The following is a 27,225-nucleotide window of genomic DNA, read 5'->3' on the forward strand; positions in this document are numbered from 1 at the left end:
TTGTTGGTGTGTGCTTTTGAGAGCTCAAACTTTACATATGCTAACTTACTCTATATATAAATGTTTCACTGGCATTTGAAAACTGTTGGGTGTTTTCCCCCAGTGGCTGCCGCATCAAAGACCTTTATTACAGTAAGGCTTGGCATAAGCTGAAACTGGATTTTGGCTGGATTAGGATCACAGGATAACTCAGTTGAGAGGAGGTTAGAGACTGTCTAGTTCAGCCTCTGACCCCTGGCAAGGTCAACTGAGATCACACCAGCACACTGAGGACTTGACACCAGACTGCATAATATGATAGAGCCTGCACAGCCTTGCACAGCTGTTCCAATGCTCGACTTTCCTCACTGAATATTTCTATTTAGTTTGATCTTCTCTTTTGTCCATCATCTCATCCTCCCTTTATGTGCCACTGAAGAACTGGTCTCCATTAGGCTTGTGCAGAGTTACTGGGCATTAAAGGTTGTCTGCAATTCCAACTTTAATAACCTATGTCACCTCAGAAAGGAAGCTGCCCCTTATCCCTGTTCCTTATTTACTGTTTATCCTGAATTGTCCTGAGTCCTTTTACCTAACCTGAAACTAATATCCCTGTCCATTCACTTACAGAGCAGCTCCCTTTGAACTGTAAACTGGCCTTTTAAAGCCACTTATTCCCAGCCATACTGTTTCTGAACGTAACTGCACAAAGTCAGTAACTGGCAACAGAAGCATGTGTATAGCTTGATCACTGGAGATCAAGACATACAGTAGCAGCTGGTGACCAGTCAAAGATGATGTATGTATTTGAAGCAACAGTAGCATGAAATTATATTTTAGATGCATGCATTCTTATGCAAAACTGCTTGCTTGTGGAAGAACATACCACTGCTTCTGCCTGTTCATATATTGAATTGTACTACACAAAACTAATCTAAATTCAGATACTTATTTGTTAAATACCTCATTGGAGCAACTGCTAAGGGAAGACTAAGGTTTATGGCTTTTATTTTAATTTTATTTTTGCCAACAAATCAGCATGTGCTTTCAGTTTTCAGATGTTAAAAGATGTTCTTGAAATAGTAGAATGAAGACCAGCTCTGGAGCCCCTATTCTTCATGGGATCCTGTCAGTGACACTGGTAAGCCCTGTCTCCTGTTATGGCTATAGGCTAATGGTCTGTACAGGTTCTAGCTTTTTAAATTTTTAAGCTTCTGCTGAAAGAACTGTTACTGCTGTGTGCAAGCACTTTTCCTGCTCTGTGTGTGGCTTGTGTTCTTACATTTACATGTATGCAGAGTGGCCAGGACTGTCCAACTACAGTGGTCTGTGCAACTCTTGATATAGTAGAGAGGCTGAGGCAGGGTAAGGTTCAGGAAGAGCTATAAATAAAAATGAAGTAATATCTAAAGTGTCAAATGACAAGACTGTATTTACTGCAGACTTGCTGAGATTATCTAATTCTAATAGCCTACAAAACAACTTAATTGTATCATTTTTCTTTGCTAATGTGTGAAGTCCTTTTCCCCCCCCCGCCTTCCTTTGGGTGGGTGGGGGGGGGAAGCTTTAATACATGGCCACTGTGAGTTGCTAGTTAGATTTATTTTCTTCCCTTCTGTTGCCGCTGTCATTTTCTGTCCTGTTCCCAGGTAGTAGTGTTACTACATGTGAGACTGTAAAGGTGGGAATTGGGGAAGCTGATCCAGCAGAAGGCTAACCCTAAAAGAAATTAAACAAAATATTTGAAGCTTAGACAGTTTGACTTCAGGCAACAAAGTGAGCAAAAAGTGACAAACATCACTTGTTTTACACTTTAGGCACATATGGTAAACTGATGATTTATGTCAATCAGATGAACAAGGTCTCCCTGCTGCTCCATTTCTTTAGTCTTACAGTATAAAATGTTGGTCTTATAGCAACCCAGGTAAACATTCATTTTTTTTGTCTGAGAGTGGGGTACTGAAGCTTGGAAGCATGGTACATGGGCTCCATGGTCCATTTCCATTGCTCATAATATGTGTAAGTATCTTTAGTTACATTATTTTGATAATGCTGTTATTGTACTGATGTGGCAAAATGCCTGGTCTCCCACCTCTCCTCCCCATATTATATGTAAACTTTACATTAATGTAGCCTGAACGAATGATTTTACATTAGGTTGGTACTTCTGGGAGGGAGTATGACTCAGTCATACTGAAATAGTTGTACTAGGCACAAGGACTGCTTCTAGTCTCTCTTGTCTGGATAGCACTGGCCTGTTTAAGTGCTAAAGCTTCTCTAGTTATTTGTACAGGCGAAGGACTTTGCCTGATCCTAACTGTGCTTTGCCTCAAGGCAGCCACCATCACTGCCTCCTAGTATTCAGAGGTTTAAGGAAAAAGGGTTTTCAGTTAGATTGCCTGTGAAGCTGGATTTTTTCCCCCTTTGATTATCGTTTTTTAAGCACAATTAGATTAAGAGCTACTGAGCTAGCTTTGGTGAGAGTTAGATGGTTGTCATTATGCTGAATAAAGGCTGAAGGTGTGGAATAAGATTGCTGTAGGGATTAACATCCCCTCCTAGGAAGAAGGGGAAAGAAAGGAGAGGAGGGGGAAAAAAAAGTCTCCCTCTTTATCGTTTTGTTTGTTGGCTTTGTTTGAAATATTAGTCACATTTTTAAATATTAATCTACCAATCTTACTGCAAACTTTACATTAGGGTTTTCACTGCATCTCAAAGTCAGGATGTTTTTCATTTCAATATAGGCAGATTTTCCTCTTGTGAATCACCAATGTAAATTTACGAAAAGGCAACTATTGCACTGCTTGATTCTGTGAGCTGCTTTTGTTTTTTCTCTCAACTCTGTTCCCGCAATATTTCAGTTGAGCGAATCAAAGCATAAGCCCCAGGACATGAAAAAGCTTTGTCTTAAAGTTAAATATAGGCTTCTGAGTGGTTCCGTAAAACTGTATAGTACATTTAAATTGTGCTTGGACACCTGCTGAATATTTTACCAGTGTCTGACTGCCTGTCCCCAAATGAGCTGTGGGTTGAAGAATAAGGGAGTATATTGTAACCTTTTGATCAAAAGGTGTTCCAGTAGAGAGAATATAATGATAAAACAGTAAGTAACTGAGTTTGTCCCTTCCTAGGGCAACTGCAATACTAGAAAAGTCATGTCCCGCTAAGATCAAATGAGACTCAGCATCATTAGAATTTTTTTAAAGGCCAGAAGGTTCTGTGCTTGGGAGGTGACTGCTAACTGTTACCTATCTGTTCACAATTCTCTCCCGGTATCTTGTCTTCTTCCATCCGTTTACCCAAGATACTCACTCTTTTCCCTCTCTGCTCCCTTAATCTCACCCTGTGATTTGACAGCAATGCAGCTCCCAGTAAGCAGTTTCAGTCACTCTGTGGAAGGATGGTTTTGGTTGAGCTCAGTGCTGTCCTGTGAGTAACCGCAGCAGCCATAGGCTGCTTCTCCCACCTCCACTACACACTTCATGTCCTCCTTTTTCTCAGGCATTGTCAACACTTGGGTCTTTAATATCTCTGCTCAAACCTCCTCCTTTTCTGATAACCTTTTACTATCTGCTGTTTCTGAAGTTTGCCAAGACTGTCTTCCACCATTCAATTTTCCACTGATCTGTACCTTCCTTATTCTCTACACTTAGTCAATAAGTAGAAGAGAGCAGTGGAATTTGGAGCACCCTCTTTTTCAAATCTACTAAATGAATTAACTTCAGAAACTATATCTTCTTTAATAGAAGAAATGCAAAAAAAAAAAAAAATCAAAAAAAAAAAAAAAAAAAACCCAAAGCATTCTTCATTCTCCTTGTCTCCAATCTAATTTTGTAGCAACTTCATAACTTCATGATTGAGGTCAACAGCATCTGTTCTTACAAAAGCTGCTATGGTCTTTTTTTTTTTCCTTTCTCTCCATGGAAAGCTTCCCATAATCATAGAATCCCTGAGATTGGAAGTGACCTCTAGAGACTGCTCAGTCCAATTCCTTCCTGTCAGCACAGGTTGCTCAGAGCCATGTCCAGCAGGGTCTGCAAGGATGGGCTGTGGCAACTACACAATCTCTGTGGTCTCCCTCAGAGTTTATTTATATATAAATAAAAAAGACCTGCATGGCTGCTAAAGCATTTGGCTTTGAGTTCACCTCTGACTGCCATTATTCATCTGCATGTCCTGATGAGTATTTGATAGAATAATTGTCTGGAGGGAGACTAGCTGCTCAGTTTGACAGTGAACAAACAAACCTGAAATGGTTACAGGGTCTCCCAGTGAGAAGTGTCCCAAGGTGCCTCATTTAAAATCGATGCTGTGGGACGTTGTGCTGAAGGAAATGTGAAGATACTAATGAATTTTCCACTTTCAAATTTGAAAACATATCTGGCCTTCTGTCATCTGTGATATAAATCAAGATCTGATATTTGTCTACAATAAGCCTCTAGATACTGCAGCTGTGCATATTTTTCGTTTTATCTTTTTGATCTGCTCATGATGTGACTTGACAAATTTTCATTGATATTCATATTCTTGATAGACTTGGTCTTATTTGAGTGGAGTGAGCAGGCCTGCTTGATTCTACCAGGAATCCTTCATTGTGTACTACAGACTGAGAAACAATAAATATGTTGAGTAATTTAGAAAACAGAAATTGGGGCAGTATAAGTGAGAAGTCCACTCAAAGTTTGGTATCTGCAGAGTCCTCAAGTTAGCTGTATGTATATGTAAAGATTAAATCACTCTGGAATTTATATTCACTTCAGTAATTGTAGCTTTCGTTATCAAGAGTTACTCCCTTTACTTTGTTTTTATTTCCAAGCAAGTGTTCACACATTTCATCCCTAGAACCTCCCCAAACTCGAGGGCTAATGGGCTTTTGCTTGCTTTTAACTTAGTTTTAAATATAGTAGCATCGAGTAAAGTATGCCACCATCTCAAATGGGTCCTTTTTGCTCTTGCTTTTCACTTGTTCAACAGCGGCCGAGTGCTGCAGTTAGCACAGCTGTGACGTGTCAGTTCTTTTACAGTAGCTTCTTTGAGTATTTTGAATGCTCTGTCTTTAGAAGATCCCGGAACCTACCCACGAGACTCGGGAAACGGTGTTTCCCGCCTTCCCCGTCCCGTCCCGCCGCGCTCGGGCGGTGCCTCGCGGGCCGCGGGCGGCGCCGCCGCCATCGCCGCCCCAGGTCGCCCGGCAACGCGGGGACGCGGCGCGCGCCCCGCCGCAGCCATGGCCTCCAAGGCGAGCAAGAGGAAGGAGCTGCTGAGCCGCAGCAGCTCCGGCTTCCTGGGCGCGCCCAGCAGAGAGTAAGGGCCGCGGCGGGGAGCCGGGCGCGAAGCGCTGCTTCGGCGGGCGGGAGGCACCCGCGCTGCGCCGGCGGCGGGTGGGCTCGCGCACCGGCTGTGCCGGCGGCGCCGGCGCTGCCGCTGCCGCCCGGGCTCGGGCGCGGCCTCTAACGCCCCCGCGCGGCCGTTACGGGGCGGCCGTTACGGGGGCCGCTCTGCGGCAGGGGCCGCTTGCTCAAGCGCCCAGTTAAAAGTGATCACCAGGGGCACGGGTGTCTCTCTTTCACTCTTTCTTTTGTTTCTTTTGTTCGGCTCGCCTTTACGTGGAAGCTAGGCTTCCTTCCTCCCGAGTCTCCTCTGCTCCTCTTCCTCCTGTGGGAGAACTGTCACGAGTGTTGGGGGGCACCGAAACTGCCAGGTCCCCCCACCACAAGAGTTTTGCACAGTGAGATGTGTGTCTTGCACTGTTCCTTGAAATGCAGAGGTGTCCTTGGCCAGAATACTAGGGAGGATAAGACTGGCTGTGCTATAGTCTGCTCAGTTTCTGGACTTGAGGAAACAGACAGGATGACCAGAGAGCTTAGTTCCCTACCCTGAAAACTGAATGCATTGGATTTAATTCCTTGCTTTTTGTTCTGTCTCCCTATAGGAATTGAGGGTTTGTATTTCTAGGATGAGAGGCAACGGGCACAAACTGAAACAGGAAATTCCTTGTAAACATAAGGGAAAAATGAAAGTCCTGAGAGGGTCACAGAGCCCTGCCACACGCTGCCCAGGGAAGTTGTCGAGTCTCCTTCTCTGGAGATCTTCAAAACCCTTCTGGATGTGATCCTAGGCAATGTGTTCCAGGGAAGACTGCTTGAGCAGAAGGGTTGGGCTAGATGATCTCCAGAGGCCCCTTCCAACCTCAGTCCACTCAGCGCTGAGCTCAGCGTGCGTGTGGTAGGTTGCTTTGTGGTGGGGCCGCATCTCTGCAGTATGGTGGCCCCGGGTGTTAGTATGGAACATAAGACTTACGGTCAGGAGCACACAGAAGTAAATTTACTGGTTTGTTTCTTTTTTCTTTTTTCTTTTTTTTTTTTTTTTCCTTCTCTGCCTTAGAAGTTAGAAATTTTTATTTTGAACTTAGAAGTTTTTATTTTGAGCAACGTCCTCATCCTAAGTTATTTAAACCTGCAGTCCTTGCACTGGCAGGATTCAAGATTAAAAAGTCTATAGTGGCACTGACAGACATGCTCATGCCTTTTTCTTCTTCCTGCCATAAATAAGTGTCACTTGTATCATTTAGTTTCAAACTCCTCTTTGATGGTGTTTCATATCCAGTTACCCAGCCTCTGCCACACAATATTTTATTATGTTGCTTTTAGAGATTGGTTGATTTTTATTAACTTCTTTTGGTTATTGTGACCTAGTATTTCTAATTCCTGTCTTCTCCTCTCTGCATCCCTTTTCTCAATAACTTTTTACTCTTCCTTTTAGCCACATACTTCCTTTTAGTCCCCTATTTACCACTTCAAGCAGTATAGTGATTTTTTTTTTTTTTTTTTAGAACTGGATATGAGCTGGTTGTGGATGTTTTTATTTTCTAGCATAATTGGAGGAAAATAGGTAGTTTCTTACTTTCCAGTATATGGAAAACTGAATGCACTGTCATACATTAGATTTTGTCTGCTGTTTGATTTGATCCATTTCAGATTCACATTTCATCCCTTTTCAGACATTCTCATAATGTGAGATTTTTGAGTTACTCCATTATATTGTGATACATTTTTTAAAAAGATTCTAAAATTATCATTTTCTATAATAAAATCATTGATTCCTGTATTATACAACTTATTAATTTGTATAAAATGAGTTATTTGTATCAAAATATCTAAAATAATGTCTTTTGAGTACATTATTGCTGATTTAAGCATTTTTAAGTGAGATCACTGTTGACATATTAGATTATAGAATTATTTTCCCAGCATCAAGTTAAGACACATAAATGTTAATTCCAAGCTGTTTGATGCTGAGTTCTATGGAAACCTCCCTGAAATGCAAGCAGGAGAGATGCTCACGTTGTTTTCGAAGCTTCATAGTGCACCTACAGGCCCTGAGACGTGATGCATCTCTCATGCAGCATTACCAGCTAATTGTAATGGAACTGACGTCTAGCATGTGCCAGTGTTAATTCACTGTTAGCTGGGTGAGAGCACGGGAACTTAAGACTTGTTTCACGAGGTTATTTTACAGACTGAAGGTGTAGTTTGGGGATGGTAGCATAGTAAGTCATGTTACTAGGCCACACAAGAAGCTGCTGCGATAATGCAGAACCTCCACGACACAGAGTGTACAATTTGTGCTAATTTTTGCATAAAGTCCATATCTTCTCTATAAACTGTAGCACATCTCTGGGGCTCACCTGCTCTGCCGCTGTGGTACAGAGGGGCCTTGTCCTAATGTATAAGTCTTAGTGGTAAGTGTCTGAATGGTCCTGTATGTGTGCTTTATTTCCACATGATAGAAATGTGATGTGTTCAGACGTATGAAGGAACTTTTTCTTTAAATCTAATTTGTGGGTCAGTTTTTAGAATATCATTGGTATTAGTACATGTTACCAGGAATCTTAGTAGTGTAAAAGGGGAAATTGGGAATCTGTGACACAAACAATCTAAAATCATAGCAACTCTCATACTAATTCCCTGACAAACTTATGTTGTCTGTAAATATGACTGAGGCCCTTTGAACTTGTGGATGAAAAAGAGACAATGTGGCCCGTGCCTACTTGAACAAGCCACCTGATTAGCCTTCTATTTCCGAGTCAACAGGAAAGATTTACTTTAGCATTTCCCGAGCTGTGAATAATGGACCTAAATCAAAGAAAGGTAATGATAGGTTATCTAAAACTTTAGGTAAATACATTTTTATCTTGAAATGAACATTTTATAGGAAAAGCAGTTCCCTTTTCTTGTGAAACAGCATAGTACTTCAAAATATATGAAAACCAAAGATAAATGCAGCACTTTCCATGTTCCAGTCAAGTTGTTTTGCATGTTCTGTAAGCAGTATGTACTTTCTGAGTTGACAGCTGTTTCTAGTGTTTATTCTCAGTAAGATCTTCATGCTGGTGACAACCTACATGCATCTTGGTGTTGTCTAGTTAGAGATCAGGGTGGAAGTCTGGTTCTCCTGAAATCACCACAAGATGTTGATAATTGGGAGCTGAATACAGTGGAGCTTAAACTTTAAAAGTTCACCCGAGAGTTGCAAGATTTTTGACACCTTTCGATCTGCTTGATAAGTAAGATTGAGTAGAGTAAACCAGAATTCTTGTTTCTCAAATGATTTGAGCCACAAATTCCTATCTCAATATCAAAAAGATATTTTGGCATTATAGTCACTTTGAAAATATCGAAGTGTTAAAATATATTTCTTTAGCTATGCATAAGCCATGAGGCTTTAAACTTGCAAACAAACAGATTCAGGTTTTGAACTATAGTCTGTGAAAATCTGTGCAGAGCTTTCTATTTGTGTCAGGCTCGTGGTCAAAAGTTGGTTATTCCTAGCAGATGGACAGATCCATGCTATTTATTTAGAGGTTAAAAAATAAATCCTTATAGTAAGGAATGTGTCTGTACCAGAAAAGATACTCCATGTTTGCAGATCCGAGAGTGGATGCACAAATACCGTTTGCTTACTAAGCTGTAATTACAGCCCCAAATGCAGAGAATGTTCCATTTTCTGTGGTGGTTTAAGGCTAGATCGATATAATCTTTGCACTCTCTGAGAAAAAAATACTGACCATTGTGATAAAAACAACTTTACTGTGTAGCCTTCTGATCCTGAGTACTGGAGAGATTGCTCAATTTCCTCAATGAATGAAAATCTCATAATAATAGGCTAATATTTCTGGTGAATTTTTGGGTTGAGTATCAAAGGCAGTTTACCATTTCTTCTTCTAGTAGATTATGGAGAGTACAGCAAAAGCTGTGAGATTGGAGTTGTGCACATTGGATATATGGCACTTAATTATTATGTATTTTCCTGACATCCATTTATCCTTATTCTGTTGGTGTCCTTCTTTAACCTATTTGTGAGATAGAGAACTTTATGGCATTCTGGTGTACAAATTTTGTGTAAGGTTACCTGTGAGAGTTTACAGTGTGTTATTGTTGCTGTCGCAGAGAAGGGATTGGATATTTGCAAGCTAAGAAAGCCAAGAAAACCCAACCCAAGAAAATATTGCCTCGTAAGTTTAGTATTTAATAATTGCAAGGTAGATTTTCCCTTAGGATCTCACTTTCATTTTTAAACACAGACTGCAGTTTTGGGGATAAAAATGTCAAAAATATTTTCTCTTTTATCTTTTTTTTCTGTTAGCACATGGTATTTATCATATGTTTGCAATGACTGAATACTGAATAGAGTTATCACCACTATATAAAAAAAAGACAGACTAGTACTTTTTAAGATCATTTATAAGAATCATAACTCTCAAGGTTTCTTATTTACTACAAAGAATTACAGCATTTTGATTTTCTCTCATACGAATACCATTTATGCAGCAATACTTCGAAACCAACATGTACAACCATCTGGAATATATATATTCTGATCACCTTTAAATTACTATGCTAGTTTTATAGTGAGATTAGACTCTCCCACAGCAATCACTTCCAGCAGTCAGCATAGTACAGGTGAGCCATGGAAGATCAGCTGTGATTTTTGGTGGGATTTTGCAGTGTTGGATTGTGATCTCAGAGCCATGAACAAAAGGCAAGGGAATTCCTTCAGACTTGCCAACACAGGCTTTATGGAAGTGTCTCTATAGGATGCTCCGTGTGCCCTCTCTTCATTACTGCCTTCTAATTAGGCAACGATTCCCCCCAAGAGCTGAGGGCTTGCTGCAGAGCAGTTAGGCTGAGCAGCTCAAGGCTACTTCTGTCCTTACAGCTTTTTTTTTTCATTGCACCATTAGAGGATACCAAGAGTCTGATCCTTCCCAGGTTTCGGCAGCTAAAGTGAATCACTGGAATTGATGTCTTTGTCAGCACTGAAAGAGAATTGGGCTAGTAACAGTGGTAATGAGTTAAAATGCTTTTAAAATGAGTTTGATGAAAGTCTATGCCATCAGCCCTAATCCTTTGAATTAAACTTCAGCTGTCGGCATCTGCCAGCACAAAGATAAAACTGAATTAAGATTTGGGTTATTAGGGAATAAAGACTTTGGTTTATTGCTTATTCCCGCCAGGCTGATAGTGAGGAGTTAATGATCAATGCCATGAGGCAAGTGGTCCAAGGATAATTGTGGCACAGGCAGGGGTCATCAGCACACGGGGCAAGATCGGAGTGGTGGCAGAGCTGTTATCGGAGAGAGCAGGAGTGAAGAGCAATATTTACCTCTGATGGACCCTCCAGGACCTGCAGAGGCAACTTAAAGCTTGGACTGTTCAGCAGAAGTGATTCGTGCTCAGCCTTGTGCCTGACTGCAATCAATAGCAGGTTGCTGTTCTGCTGCTGCATATTTGAGGGCTGCATCAAAGCCTGAGATTACCTAGTCTTTGTTATTAAAATTAAAGGTTGGAACAGTAAGAGCAGGAAAAAAAAGAAAAGAGGAGCCCTGCTACTCATTCACCCTTGAGTTCCTGTAGGCCTAGTGTAAAGAATCAGCAAAGCTTAAAATTGTGGTTTTATCTGTTGCTGCTATCTTTTTTCTGAAACAAGAATTCTTAAAGCTTAGGCTGCACTGCTGGTTTAGAGAACACAGACTGGACAGATTCACCTTTTGGGGGATCCTTTGAGGCCAAATAGCTTCGCTGAGCTTTGAGAATGTAAGTAGAATGAGTAAGCCTAGTTTCACACCAGTAGCTGCCTTATGGTTGAACTTGGAGCTGTAATTCACCTTTGCTCTGATCACTGCTCCCATTCTTATGCTTGTTGTCCAAGAGAGTAGCTTTGTGATATGGATAAACCTGAGGAATAGGCATTTTCATATGAGTGTTTCATGAACTATGTTGTTAATTACAGAAACCACTCTTAAGACGAACAGAATTCATTTATATTTTAAATGATTGTCCAAAGCCTTTGGAAAGGATGCATTGACTGCAATATCAATATTCCAAGCCTATTCCTGTTCTCTCAGATAATTCAGAAGCAACATAAGTCTGTAATGTCCCTGGATTCCAGGACTTCTAACTGCAGAACCAGAGGGAGAGAAGTATCTGTAAATTTAAGTTTAGTTATCAGAAACACTGGGTACAAAATACCATCGTGGATTTCCTTAATTTTCCCCAAGTTAACGTTGATGACTATTTAAAACATGTATAGGGAACCATACTGAGATGGGATGAAGTGTCAGCCTGTTGCACGCTGCCTGTACAAGTCAGAAATGCTGCCATGTCAGTTCTGTAGCAACAAATGCCACGCCATGGAGATAAACAGGTAATTATCAGAATGAATCAAATGACCACAAATTAAACTCTCCAATCTCCCCAAAACTCGCTTTCTGCAGAATGCCTAATCCTGCCACACTGCCACTTACGTATCATACCACAAGTATTTGTTTAAACAGTTGCTGTTACAAGCGTCAATGCTATTTTTTTCATTCTCTAAAATATACTTTAAGGAAACATGTATTTTATTCCACACTTGAAGTTAGCGAAGATTAGATCTGTAGTCAGTAACTATATCTCAACTGCTGAGCAGTATCTCACAAAGCCCATGAAAACTTTGATTTCCAATGTGCATCTCAGTCCTGATTAGAAATCACAGCACTATGTCCTAAGAATGTGATGACAGCATTAAAATCTTTCTACAATTTTCTTGTGATTATCGATAAAGTGGATCTTAACAAATCTAGAAGCGTAAGAAGGCTTAATAGAATAAAGCAGTGAAGGCTTAGGGAAAGTAAACGCTAAGCAGACTTGGACAGAAAGAGTTGCAAAAGTGAATCATCTTTGCAACCTGTGTCACAGTTAATGACAGAGATTTCAGAAAGGAAAAAGATAGGTATGTCCAAATGCAAATAAATAATCAGAAAGGCTGAAGGAAAGTTATGGTTATTGTGGAATCCCTGGGGAATTCATCTGTTTCAAATACTCTGCCTCAAAATTACTAGGAGAACAAGTTCAAGATTTGCTCATCTCAATAAAAGTCAAAGGATTTGGGAGGTTTTAGGGAGCTGACTGTGCAAAAATGATAGGCAAAATTTTAGGTAACCTTTGCATTCCTTTTTTTCCCAGGGAATTCAGCAGTTTCTCTAGCAAATCCAAGATGTCTCAAAAGGTGAAGTTCTAGGTTGTACCAAATTTTTGCCTATTGTGTTGGTCTGTCCTTTCTGTCCTTATTTTCCCTCCTGGCACTATATGAGGAACTGTGGAGGACAATATACCTGGCTCTGTGAAGGACAATATACCAGCCCCCGTAGAGAATCTACTCAGGGATGAATTGGTGCCAACTTCATAGTCTTCCTCCCATTTGGCAACTCACTCTGCTTTCTCCTTTGTGATTTAGCATAGGATTGAGAAGAAGTTTGCTTATAAATTGGTGTTTGTTTATAAATTATGTTTGCTGATAAATTGTTGCATAATGAAGTCCTCTGGCTGGCGCATAAAGTACCAAGAACCATTTGTCTTGTCATGTTTCAATTTTCATTGAATTGCATTATTTGATTCTTGTGATAAAGAAAATCAAATCAAATAAAAAAAATCAAATGCAGTGTTTAAATTATGTTATCCTTAATCACTTGTTTATATTTGAAATCTAGTTAATTTACACATTTTTTTAAAAAAAGCATGAAACCTTTTTGAATCGTTCTTGTTGAGAACCAAGATTATTGGGCTCTCACAGCTTAGTGCAGACATTTCAGTTGCTGGTGGGATTGTATCCGTCTCTTCCACACTGCTGTCAATGTTGAGGGTGTTCTGTAACATCCCTGGGTACTGGAATATATATTTTTTATACTAGTATGACTTGCTAGGTAAGTCCTTCCTTGACTTATTGTATAAAAAGAGTGAAATGAAAATAAATAAATATGCAAGTGTGCATTTTTATTATTCTTTATTTTCCCAAAGCAGATGAATTTGCATTAGGAAATGATGCTTCTCAGGTTTAAACCGGACTATTTCATGGAATTTATGTCATTTTTTTTTTTATGTAGCAAAAGATTTATAGGAGTATTAAATACAAACTAAAAATGGAATAACACAGGACTTGAATTTTATTGTTGGAGGTTATTGGTTAAAATTCTTTCCTTCCATCACAGTGTGACTGTGTGTTTTATTTAATACCCTTTAATGATAGACTCTGAATTTTGCATTTATTTTCAGTTGTCTTCTGGAATGGTTTCTGAACTTTATTATTATTATTGAATGAATCTTCCATGCTTCTCCATAAATACTTAAAAGACCAAATGTATCTACTTAGAAAGAGGGGGGGGGGGAAAAGACAAAAAAAAATAGAAGCAGTCCTTGAATATTTATTTAAAATTGCTTCATATTTCATCTGAAATGGCCTAATTGAGGAAAAAGTAAGAATTTATCCTTTTTATTAATCTTAAGTACATATAAGTGGTTTCCAGAAGTTGTCTTTTAATCAACGTTCAAAAAGACAAAGTTTCAAAATGTCTCGGGTAATGAAATCCTTGGTACAGCTCATGTTCAGTCCTTCGTTACTCTTCATACATGCAGTTAACGTGGACACAGCAGATTCTTTGAAATAACTGTCACTGTTGTAGACCTACGTAGTAATCCAAACAAATTCCAATGAACGCTTTTGGATATTCACTTGCTTGTTGAGTGTTGTTGAAAATATTTAAAAACTCTCCAAGAAAATGTTTTAGAAGAAATCTTCAGATTAATGAAAGATCAGTCATTGCAGAGAGGTACAGGAGGTTGATTACACTTGACTGAGTGGACGGAGATGGTGAAGAAAAGGAAAATGTCACTCCAGAGAGTACATCCTTCTACTTTTTTAGAATGGAAGAAGCTCTACTTTATTTACCCTGCAGAAGGCACAGATGGCATTGAATTTTCACAGCTTTCTTACAGTAAGAGTTATTGGTAGTGTGGATGAATGTAGTTATCGACTAAACCGTAAGGAATCTTTTTTTGTCCATCTGTTTGTCCTTAGCAGCGCTAGTTGCACGGTATTAATGAATCTCAGAACCATTTTAATACAAGCAGCCCTTGGAAGGTCGTCTAGTCCAACCATTTTGCCTGAAACAGGATTACATAGATAAATAAGATTACATAGGGCCTTCTAAGTTTGTTCTTTCTCCACAGCCCTTTTCAGAAAACTGTTTCAGTGCTTGCCACCATCACCGTGAGCATTTCTTTTCCTTATGTACAATCTGTCAGTGTTTCCTATATTCCAGTTTGTGTCTGTTGCCACTTGTCCTGCCGCTGTCCACTCCTGGCATTATGTTCCCCATAGTGATAGCTGAAGCCAGCAACCATTTTCTACCTTCACAATTGTTACGACTGGACAAATTCCACTGTCTAAAGCCTCTCCTGATACCTCATGTGCTCCAGCCTCCAGTATCTTCTTCCTCTCCTCTAGTCTTGCTCTGATATTTCTGTGTTGTACCAGGGACCTCCAGACTGGACACGGTGCTCCAAATGTGGTTTTGCAAGTGCTGAATAGAAATAATGATGTGTTTTATGCAGTCACTAAAATCTCAGGGAGAAGCTGAATTTATGGAAGATGAATGTGATCATGCCCTTATATATTGTCATTGGTGCGCTTTTTATACAGAATAAATATCCATATGCAACAATATGAGGTATATGGGCAGGCATTATCAAATATCAAAAATAGGAATCTGTCCTTTGAAATTGCCCTCCTGAAATTGTCAGTTAATGAAGAAACTAATCTTTTCGCTTTAAGAAGGATTGTTATAGCTTTGGGCATGTGGTTGCAAAAATAGCTTTATAATCATAGCCCAATGCCCTGTTATCTTCCAGATCTCAGAGAAATCTTTTTAGGAATTCTGCTGCTGCTCATTAAAAAAATATGGAAAAGGTGTCATATATAAGAAAAGGAAAGAGAGAGTTAAAATATCCTTAGCTTTGTATATAATAAAATAGAAATACTATGTAAATTATATTAAGGTTCCAGTTTCTATCTGATATCACATTTGTGTTGCCATACATATGGATTTTAGGACACTAATGAGTATCCAAGAGGGAATTCTAATCTCAGTCCTTTTTTTCTGGCTAGCTGAAGTTGATATATATTTTTTTTTAATTTTATTTCTTCTGCAGTAAGATTTATTTAAACCCTTTTGCTCAGTTTTGGGTGCCAGGCTGCTTTTCAGATCTGCTCCCAGACTGCATTGTTAAAGGGATGGAGCTGCTGTAGTCCCACCCTAGCTGATACCTTATGATGCTATCAAACGATTCTATAGTCTGGCTTATTCTAGCATTAAAAAGTTGTTGTAGTTATTAACACAAAAATTGTTGTTAAGTTACATTAGAAACATGAATAGTTAATGAACTAGAAGTCTTTCTATTTCCCTTGCCTACCTAGTGTTCATTTTTATTCATGCCTCTGGTTGTCCAGGAGGAATATGTCTTTCCAAACAGGTACAAGCAGTGAGTCAAAGAAAGGAAAAGTTCCCATTTGGCCAGAATGGAATGAAGCAGAAATCAACGCAGAAAAATGGGATGCAGGAAAACCTGGAAAAGATAAAGAAAAATCTCGAAGAAGTCCTATTTTAGTAAGTTGTGTGTGACACAGATTTATTAGTTTTACTTAATTTTGGAGCCTGTCTTTAATATGATAACTTTATAACAACTTCAAAATAATTTGTTGCTGATTAACAATAATTTTCAATTATATTTTCATGTATTTTCATATATATTCACATATTTTCAATAAGTACTACCCCGGGTTAATTAACTAAAAATATTTGTGCGTTGTTTATTAGTTAGTTGCTTCTTAAATAAACACTTCAATATATGTGTGCTATTAAAGCATTAATAGTTAAAAAGATGGAAGGCCCTAACCTATTTCATATCATAAATAAAACTGGGGATGTTGAAACAAAATGTATTGTTGCAGTTCAATTCAGCATTCCTTTCTTTGGGCACTATAATTTCTGTGGACTTAAAGGGCTCAAGGCATCTGTCTTTGCAATTTTATTTATTTATTTATCTATTTATTTTTTTTTTTTTTTTGTAGAAAGCAAGTTGAAGTCTTTTTTTTCCCCACAACTCAGTTTAGGGGCACATGAAATGCAGGCTAAAGTTCTACTGCAGAGAGTGAGTTGAGGGGATACGATTGTTTTGCAAAGCACAATTGTCTAGCAGATGCAGAGGAATTCATAAGTGAGCACATATTTAAATATGTAGATCTTTTTCTTATCTTACAGCTTGTAGTCTGTTTGGGCCAAAGAATTCCTTTGACTGAATTACAGCTTCGTGACTGAATGTTGCATTAGCTTGCTGGAAAAATAATTCCCCCCCCCTCTGATCCATTACTACACTTGGTATCTTTGGCTGTATTCTAAACATTAATAAAATGCTAATTTGTTAGGTCTCCCAGACATTGTCATAACAGATAAAATGTAAAAATATTTAGCGTGAGAACATTATGACTTGTTTATCAGACCATTCAGTTCTTCAGCTACCATGCTATATGACACAATGCTCTCTACATATTTAAAGGAATTGTTAAAAGTATTGATCTTACCAAATGTGACTAGGGATCTAAACAATTTTTTAAATCAATCTTGATCCAAGCAGCAAGCCAGAATTCACTGTTTAATTGAGAGAGTTACAGATTTGTTAGTACATTTTGTGCTATTTTTATTCCTCTTAAGTGAATTATCAGGTGAGCAATGAAGCATTTTAAATCTTGCAGAAGATCCAATAATGTAACTAATTTTAAAAAGTTCATTTTTTGTATATGCATATTTTCTGTAGCCTATCTTTGAGGATCCTGAAGGGAAAATAGAATTGCCTTTATCCTTAAAAGTGAATTCATGGAAACGTCCAAGTGAATTTTTAACAAATAAGGTAAGAAACAAGCAAGGTCAAAATGAAAAGATGCTATTTGCCTAGCTATGTCACAAGTAGGAGAGCCTTATTTCCATAGGCAAATCCATTTGTATGTTTTTAAGTCTACATGCATATGGTAGTATAATCTTTTAGCTCTGTTCAGCTTTTTTTTTTCCAGTTGAATTTAGAAGTCACCTGCACAGAGAGATGTCCTCCTGTTTTCCTTTGTGTTTGTTTTCTCTGTTTTCTTACTAAAATCAGTTTTATGGCAAAACAAATTTACGTGACAGAGCCTGAAACAGATTTGTTTATTCCAATTGAGGCATCCTTTCAGCAGATCTCTAAAGTAAATGTCTGTCCTGAAACTATGAATTGGCTTTACCAAAAGGACAATACTTTTTTACCCCTCGCACTTCGAGGTTTTTTTTTTTTTTTGCATGCATGCAGAACACATCCACATCTTTGACAGTTCTTGTCTGGAACATTTTATATTGGTACATTTCTTAACATTTTATAATTTTACAAAGCTCTATTCAGTTGCTTTGTAACATAAACTACATAGAATATAATCTGCCTGACATATGAAAGCTTGGAGTGCTCTCCATCTTTGCTGCTAATCTGGAGTTTTAAAGCATTTTTGCTTCAGATAAAATGCCAAAGTTTTAAAGCACCTTGACCACCCTTCCAAATTTACCAGTCCTGTCAGTTTTACTTTTGTCAGCCTGTCGGTTTCATTTTTTATTAAATATACGCTAAGCGGCTCCAAGTTTAATTTTTAATGGGGGAAAGAGAATCAGGAGACTATTTGACAAGACTGAAAGATTGGATGTGAAATGCTGCCAAAATATGTAGACTGAATAGAGATGCCAGAAAGATGAGGGCAAAAGATATGGCAGCCCAGAAAGCCATGGAAACATATGTACCTATGTTAAAAACAGATTATAAAATATATCTTTGGCATCTTGTCAAGAAAGCATTTAGTTTCTTTAAGAGTTGGTCAAAACTTTCATGCTTGTTTTTGATGCCAGTGTATTTTGGGATCAAGCAGCTATGGATACTAGAAGTATAAGTTATTATAAAATCATTGTAAATCTCAAATGATGAAAGATTGCTTAATGATACACATTGCTGCCTAATTTACTAGCAACTACAAAAGAAAAAAAGCTATTTACTGTGATAAGCAAAGCATCAAACAGATGATTACCAATAAGATTACAGATGTTTAGTTCAATAAGCTGTAATGCTATGAATTGCTTGCAATTAGAAAATAGCGTCTATTCAGTAATAGCAGTTACGAAAACATTTTAATGAAGTTAAAGGTTTCTTAAAGACATTGTTCATATCTACTAGTACAATCAAACTTGAATTCATATATGACTGTAGCTACTTAAAAATATCCAAAATTCTGTTTTGACACCTGAGAAACATGCTATCTGAGAAACATGGTTTTCTGTTTGGAGAAAAGACATAAAAAACTAAGTTTTATTTGAACGTCCTTGAATGTCCTGTGTTTAATTATACCGAGTTGGTAGTTTTAATAGTGTCAATTAGAAATAAAGAGTTAAGATTTTCTTTTAAAAAAAATGTTTGGATTTCATTATATGGTTTAATTTGACACAGGACATGAACTTTATTTTTTAAACGTGAAAAATGAGAAGAGGAAAAACCTTGCCCCTTATGTTACTCAAGAGTTTGATATTATGTGAAGAGTTCATTTTTTTATGTCTTCAGGGGCATGTCAAGGGCTCCTTTTTTTTTTTTTTTTTTTTTTTGTCTTCAGTCATTCCATTTGTTTCTCTCCTACCCCATCCCACTCTAGATTGGTTGAGAGAGATGGATAATGATTTTGCTGACAGCCAGCATTTAATCCTGAGGTATCTGTCATAATCTTAAGACTGATTTTTTACAGTTTAACAAGTTTTCAATGATGAACAGATTTTTGTCAAAAAATACCCAAAGTTAATCTAGTTTCACTTTTAAGATTTCAAGATTTTGCATCAGAGAAGAGACATTATTTACATAAAATATATATCTTTAAGTTATTTTACAGAATTTTGAGTAGCAGAAGAGATAAAGTATAAGCATAGCGTGTTTGGCTCTTTTTAGGAAATTTGAAGTGTTTACACTAAAGATAGAACATGAAAGGCCAATATTTAAAAAGAAGGGAACACATTAGATATTGTGTCTGTTGAAAATATTCATTAGACATCACAAGATATCTAAGCCCACCTAACAAGTTTCTGCCACGCAAAGGTGTTGAAATTGCTCTGCTCACCATCGTGTGGATTCCAGCCCCACACTCCAGCTCTGACAAGCCAGTTGGCTTGCTAAACTTGCCAGAAAGCTGGCAGCAAAAAAGAAAACGTGAATGAAACTCTTCTGTTTTAGAAATCTGAGACAACTAGATGGGGTCAGCCAGATTCCAGCACTGAATAAGAAAAAGGGTGAGACCACGAATTAAAACCTGGGCCAGCCTGCTCCTTTCAAAAATAGCAAATCATAAATCAGCCAAACTGCCCTGTGATTCCTAACCCTAACTATGTGCCAGTTCTTCTTACACACTGGCTTTAGTTAAATTATTCCGAGAACAACTTTTTAATCATCTAATAAAAATAAAGATTCTTTTGCTTTCGGAATAGTGTTTGAAGGGAATTTATTTAGAAATAACAAAGCAGATAAAAGACTTGCAAAATTACAATCTTTTAATTGACATCTGATATGTCTAACATTTTTATGTAGCTACTGTTAAACATTACTGTTCATTAATTATTTTGTGGATAATGGGCTTTCAACTATTTTTTTTTCTCTCAGGTTCCTACCGTAGTCAAAAATGAAACCACATTTGACCTTTTTTCAGCAAATGAGCATATATTTTGTAGCGAGGTGAGTAAACATGTATAAATGCACTTTTTTATATTTCTTCTTTTTTAAGGGTATTTTTCACTCCAAATTTATGCTATGAATAAACAAGTTGTGTCAAGTTAATTAAATGAAAACAAAAGAATGAGAGGGAAACAGTGATAAAAAAAAAAACACCTAGATTTGTAAAATTCCGTTTGCATTTTTTAGTAATTGTAAAAATAAAAAAGTGATGGTTTTCCAAGTATGATTTCTTAAGAAAATATAGAGGCTGTAGAGACTGTTACTGGAGTGATGTTCTCTAAAGATAATATAAAATAAAAGCAACATTAGAGAGAATTTCTGCTTTTTATTCTAGCTTCCTAAATTCATATTTGTAGTAAGCCTGATTTTTATGAATGTCTTTGCCAACCAAGCAGCCTTTTTCTTCTCCACATATTAGAATGGATGTATCAAAGACACACAATTTGTACAAATTAGAGGGGAAAAAAATGAAGCAGTTAGAACCAAGGCATCTAAGTGAGTGCCTTACTGGGTATATGCTTCTTCATAAATTCAACTTAATTCAGTGCTTCAATGAAAATTTAAAATTAAGAAACTGTATGGGAAGCAGTAACATAAAGGGAATGCTGTAAACTTACCTAAGCACAGAACCACTGCTTGTTTTTAGGGCAAATACCCTGTAATAAAAGTTTATTCTCATTCTTGTTTTTATAAATCACAGTCTAGTAGTGCTATTGAAATCATAGCTTACATTGTAAATCTATATATTAGAAAGACACATACTTGAAAGAGCATTATTTGTTAAAACTATTTTAAATAAAAAAATACTAAATACTAAAAATAGTTTAATATATTTTTACCGAGTTTTGAAGCTGATACTGATTTTTACTGATTTTTAACAGCTGTATCTAGTATAATATAATTTACTTTGAAATGTCCTCATTATTTTTGGTGGATGGACAACCTAATTTGTTCTGTCTAATCTCACTTGGATAGGATTGTGTTGTTACAGAAACTGTGAAAAAGAAAGAAAAAGGTGTACCAGTGAAAAGTAAATGATGAATAAATCTGTAACTGTTTTTATGTAGCTTCTTCGTATTATACTTGGGTCTCTATGCCCATTGATCATTATAGAATAATTTGATATTATTTTTCTAAAAGTTTGAGTAGAAATATCTTTTCATATTTCTGTGGCATTTTTTTTTCAGCTGATGAGGTGGATTATAAGTGAAATTTGTTTAGTTTGGAGGATATGTAATGAAAAGTTTACAACTGGTGAAGCATCCACACTTTTTTGGAAACCATGGGAACATATTTATGCCTTATGTAAAGCTACTAGCGAACACATGCCACTGTACAATAGCTATGGAAAATATATAGTGAAACTTTATTGGATGGTGAGTAGTTGCTTCTAGTATTATAAAACATTATTTCTATGTACAATTTCTACAGCCAACAAGCCTAATTTTTAATGATTAAGATAAGTGTTTATGATAAGAAAACATGTCTGTAGAAATAAGTGTTAATGAACTGTTGCTGAATGAAATACAAATTGCATCAAACAATTTTTAATATTACTCCATAGCACAAAAAAAATTCCAAAAGAAAAATGAAAAATTTTTGATCATTCATTCTGTATTATGAAATAAGTAGCTAAATACAAATGATCTTTCTGCTAAAAACAAGATTAATTTATCTGAGCCACAGTAGAATTGTGATTTTTGTCAGATCCCAGGACTAACCTACTAGAAAGCACCTATGAGAGATGACCCTGGGGGTCCTTGTGGACAACAGGTTGACTGTGAGCCAAAAATGCACCCTTGTGGCAAGGGCCTCTAGTGGAGTGATGGGGTCAGGGCTAGCCTCTCCAGTACGAGACATGGAGCTACTGCAGGGAGTCCAGCAAACGGCTGCTGTGATGGTTAAGGGACTCACGTGTCCTTCATAGGAGAAGATGAGAGAGCTGGGTCTGTTCAGGAGCTGGGCAAGAGGGCACTGAGAAGGAAATCTTATAAATGTCTCTCAATATCTGGAGGGAGGATGCAAAGAACACATTGTAAGGATAGAAAGTAATGTTGAAGAGGCATTTGCAAAAGCAGTATCTAGTTAAGCCTTTTATATTATTATTGTTAGACATTTGACATGACACCTGAAGGAACAGTTTAATGTTAGGAAACATGTGAATGTGTGACAAGCACACAGTAGACCACATGTAAAAGAATAAATATGTCTCAAAATAGTTGCACTCAGATGGCTCTATGAAATCGATCAGTAATGAAATACTAGAGATACTGTTTCTGTGTTTCTCAGATATTACATGAGAACTTCTCTAACATAAATAAATACGGAATTGAATTCTTCAGAAAGAGTATGAGTTCTCCTCATGGAAGTTCTTTTTCCAGCCCACAAATTCAATGTTCTTTTCTTTTTTTTTTTTTTTTTTTTTTTTTTTTTTTTTTTTTGACTCCTGGCATAGGGATGCTGGAGAAAGATCACTGTGGATGACACTATGCCTTTCAATGAAGATGATAATTTGTTACTACCAGCTACAACCTGTGAAACTGAACTTTGGCCAATGCTGCTGTCCAAAGCTATCATTAAGCTTGCAAATACAGAGTATGTTTAGTTGGCTCATTTGCAGTTTGTTTAGTGAAATTGTGTGGAATTTACAAAAAAAAAAAAAAGTGATTTTAATGTGCATGAGAAAAAAATATTTTGCTACAAATACTGTAATGACACATATGCACTTTCCTGGAAGTTGGCACAATAAATTAGTAAATCCTGTTCCTCAGTGATTATTGAAGATACAGTAATTCCTTTTTATATGTTTGTTTGTGTATATCCATACAAATTTTCACAAAGGAACTTGAGTTTCTTCCTTTTCATATCTGCCTCATCTATCTGCAGTTTTTCCAGAAAACTCATGTGTTGATTTTGGCCAAACAAAAATATCCAAGCAGTTTTGGGCATTAAAACTTACTGCAGTTTTAATTGAGAGGCTTAGCCAGTCTGTAAGGAATGGAAATCTTTGTGTGAGCAAATAAAAGAAATATAGACACAGTATCATTATGTCATATTGCAATTCCTCTTTTCAGAATTTTTAATTTTCCTTTTGATTGTTCTGATGCTAAATGTTATAACCTATAGAGGTGGTGCTGTGTTAAGTAATGTCTTGAAAATTATAAGGCTAGTTATATATAAATATATATAATATATAGTACATGTACATACATGTAGCATATAGTATATATGATATATGTAGCATATAATACACATTTAATAAATTAATATAATACAGTATATAAATATATAGTTATATAAATATAAATACAATATATATTATATTATATATTATATATTATATATTATATATTATATAATATATAATATATATTATATATTATATAAATTAATAAATTAATATGATATATTGCATATGTTATATATGAAATATGTAATAAAATATATGAATATATATGAAGTATATGAAATAAGTTAGAAACCACTGAAAAAATGTTTTAATACATCAGATACTAGTTATTGTAGATTTAAAATTTAAAATAAATAGCTAGGAATAGGCTTTACAAGTTGGAAGGGAACATGATATAATGGAGTTCAAGTAAACAGGACTGATGGAGGAAATCTGCAGTGTCCTTCATGTTTGTCCTATTTGGACTCTCGCTTACATCCTAGGTAAAAATATGGAAAGGCTGCAGAGATAGAGTGCTTGATCTCTTTGGCAGAGAGAAGGGGTTCCTGATTGTAAAGACAGGAAGGAACAGCTGAAGAGGATGCAATAGGATGCATTCTGATGGGACTTCTGTCTGTTCCAGCTCACTTCTAAAGGAGAATAGACTTACGATGCAAATAGAATATGTCAGAGACAAGCGAAAGGAAGCCTTCAAGGCTGTTGAGGAAAAATACACTTTGGTGGGAAAAAAAAAAAAGGAAATGGTTTAAAAGTATTTTGTCTAATTTGAAGTTCTGAAGGAGATGCTAATTTTTAATTGAAAGTAATCCTAGCTTCCATTTCTTGTCACATCAAAAAGTAAATTTGTCAGAAGAGCAATCTAAAGGACTTCCACACAAGACAGAGAATCTGCTCGAGCTGTCTCAAGTCTTGAGTCACAGGGGCTTGAGCCATGTCTTGAGTCAGGACTTTTAAGCTAGGTCCTCTTGGGATGAACAGATAGAAAATTCTTCATAACACAGGAGTCGTTTTCTCTTCGAAAGTGTCAGATACAGTACCCTGGAAATGCAACCAACTTTACCATAATAATTTGGGAGTTAGAGGATCTGCTCAGGAGGTTCTAGGTTCATTTCTGTCTTACAGCATGAGAGATTTCCAACCTGTGCAAAAAAAGCCTGCAGTGTGAGAATATAATGTACTTGCTAACATTTATGCTGCAACTACTGACATAGTACATTAAGAACACATTAATGAACCTGTGACCAAGGGCTTGTTCTTTTGCAGTTTGTTTATCTCTGTCTGTACACTGTGACTCTACAGTATTGACTGTAGAGTTGACCATGAGTTGATATATTACCACAGAATGGTTGACGTTGGAAGGGACCTATGGAGATTATTTAGTCCAAATTTTATTATATCTATATCATTTTTAATTATCTATTTTTATTAAATAAATACCATAATTACGTAATTCCATATTTCATCTGCTTTTTTGTTGTAGTGTACGTGAAAGTGGAAAAAGAGAGCTAGAGGAATTTACAGTTTTACATGCACTGACTGGATGGATACCAGAACTTATTCCTATCCAGTAAGTTCTTCTAATAAAAAGTCACTTTTTATTAGAAACTAAATGTCATTTAGTTTTATAAGCTATTAAGGAAAAATAAAGCTGAATCTAAAAATTAATCAGCATGAATTTGGAGAAATGTAAGTCTTTTTGTTCTAGCACTAGAAAAACGTGCCTTCAAGGAATCTAATTTTACTGTGTTTTTCTTTGCAAGTCAGATATTTCTCATGTTAAGCTGATAATTATTGTAATTTATATTTTAATTGATATCAAACCTTGTAGGGAAAACAGGGCTAAGGGTTAAGTTTGTATCACATATGCTATAAGTGGTCTGTCAGGATCAGAAATATTTTAATACCGGAATGTACTATAGAAAGTATACTATATGATGTGATTTTGGAAGTAAATAAATTTGGCTAGTGTGATGTTTTCACTTTTTAAACTGAAGCAGCTGGTATTCTTTTATTTCAAATAAAAATATTTCTAACTTCTAATAATATTTTTACTTATTTTCTATGTTTTTAAGTTCATTTCATGTTTCTGATTTTCCATCATGACATCCTTTATTTAATAAATGATTGGGATCTGTACCTCAAATAGAAGCTTTTTTTATTAATTGTACTTTTTCACCTTCGTTTGAAATGAATAAGTTGTTTAGGTATAGTTGTTTTGATTTAGGTAAATTTGTTTACATGTTATTGTTTAGGTGTAATTGTACTTCAGTATAAAAAAGAATCAGTCATCACCTATTTTGTTCTTCATTTCAGCAGTCTTTTTTTTGTCCCTTTTATAGCAGTTTATTTTTTTTTTTGAGATATCTCTGTCCTGCAATGTGCCTGTAGCCCATGGGTTTAGATATATAAATGACCTGAATTTGGTTCTTTATGCAGTTCATTCTTACAACAACAAAAATATATTCATGAATATGGCATTTATTACAAGTGTATTAACTTTTGTAGAGGGAAAATGTGAATACCACAAAATTATTGTTGTAATAGTATGAAGATAGCTTCTGCTTGCTTTACAACCAATTATGTGCATAAGCATGCAGTTAGATTGCATGAAACTTATTTATGGTCCTGAATTATTCATTCACTTTCAGTTTATTTCTGGAATCACTGATTTTCTGTGAAGAAACAGCATGACATCTACCATCATATCAAAATGCTGTTTTAGGTCATGGAATCAGTGGAAGATTTATGGAACTGCATGTGCTGAAACAAAATAGGAAAACAGAGTCTGAAAGTACCATTGAGAAAAGCTTTTAATATGTAGGATCAAGTTATTAAATGATACAGTTGCAAAGTGGTGTATAAATTTTCTGCAGTCATTGCACAGTACCAATATTGGGCCGTATTTTTTTCTGCTGAAAGGCTTGAGGAAAGAATATTTTTACTAGCTTTCCTAACCAACATCTCTTTCTTTTGAACACCTTTTTTAACACACATGTTACATTCTGCAGGTATTTTTAAGAGCTGGACTGTCAGTGGTGGTGATAATGTTCTCTAAGTGAAGATCCTACATGCTTATCTTATTGCAAATACAAGTATCATTACTGATTACATGCATTTGTTCTTTTAAGGTCTAGTAACATGGATAAAGTTTGGGACTTTTTGAAAGAGATTGTGCCAGAATTCAAGCTGCCAAATGGGGAATCTCCAGAACTTGAAACATCTGAGCCACAAATAAAACCTAAAGAGACCAAAACTTTTGAGTTAAAAAATGAAATTTCACCTGGGAATAAGCAGTCAGAGAAACCTGAGAAAGCAGAGAAGGCTGATAAAACGGGCAAAGGTCTGTGTTATCTTTGTAAACCAAGTATAAGTAAAGTGAGCATCACTGAGAAGAAGTTCTAACTATAGATCTCATTAGAAGCAGTAACAGACTCCCTACTTTTTTGTTCCCAGCATTCCTGACAGAATCCTATTCTATGGCGTTCAGTACTTCCCATGTAAGACTCTATTTTCTGACCCATAAAACATTGCTAACTTTCCTCCTTCAGTTTGATAGTCAGTCCAGAACAATTGAATAACTTCTGAGAAAAAAATGGAAATTACTGATGCATGGGATTAGGGACTTGAAGAAATAATTTGATGTTTCACATACTGCAAACTTTATAGAAGGTAAATGGGAATTGAGCAGTAACTGAGAGGTAGGACTAGAATGTCCCTAACCCTCTCTCACTAAATCTATATTTAAATCTTAAGAAAATCCCACTTTTAAATGAATTACATGACTAACTGGACATTAGCTTCTTACTGGAATAATGATTTTTTAAATAAATTTATCTAAAATGTCAGTATACTATTTATGGACTAGTAGACCCTATGACTGATAGTTTTTATCTGAAAAGCAAAAATATT

The 27,225-nt window shown here is 36.5% G+C and overlaps 1 protein-coding gene across 1 annotated transcript in view; it reads left to right on the forward strand.

Moving 5' to 3' along the window:
* The first annotated feature begins 5,206 nt into the window (after positions 1-5,206).
* Positions 5,207-27,225, forward strand: part of ADGB (androglobin) — a 96,479-nt gene continuing 74,460 nt past the window's right edge. Inside the window, exons 1-8 of the mRNA XM_026044730.1 lie at positions 5,207-5,283; positions 15,805-15,961; positions 17,169-17,261; positions 20,055-20,126; positions 21,314-21,502; positions 22,582-22,721; positions 24,797-24,883; positions 26,445-26,656. Coding sequence (XP_025900515.1) covers positions 5,207-5,283; positions 15,805-15,961; positions 17,169-17,261; positions 20,055-20,126; positions 21,314-21,502; positions 22,582-22,721; positions 24,797-24,883; positions 26,445-26,656 — 1,027 coding nt within the window. The remainder of the gene's footprint in view (positions 5,284-15,804; positions 15,962-17,168; positions 17,262-20,054; positions 20,127-21,313; positions 21,503-22,581; positions 22,722-24,796; positions 24,884-26,444; positions 26,657-27,225) is intronic.

Source organism: Nothoprocta perdicaria, unplaced genomic scaffold (genome assembly GCF_003342845.1).
Source record: "Nothoprocta perdicaria isolate Ctin4 unplaced genomic scaffold, notPer1 scaffold_38, whole genome shotgun sequence".
In the NCBI taxonomy this organism is placed as follows: Eukaryota; Metazoa; Chordata; class Aves; order Tinamiformes; family Tinamidae; genus Nothoprocta; species Nothoprocta perdicaria.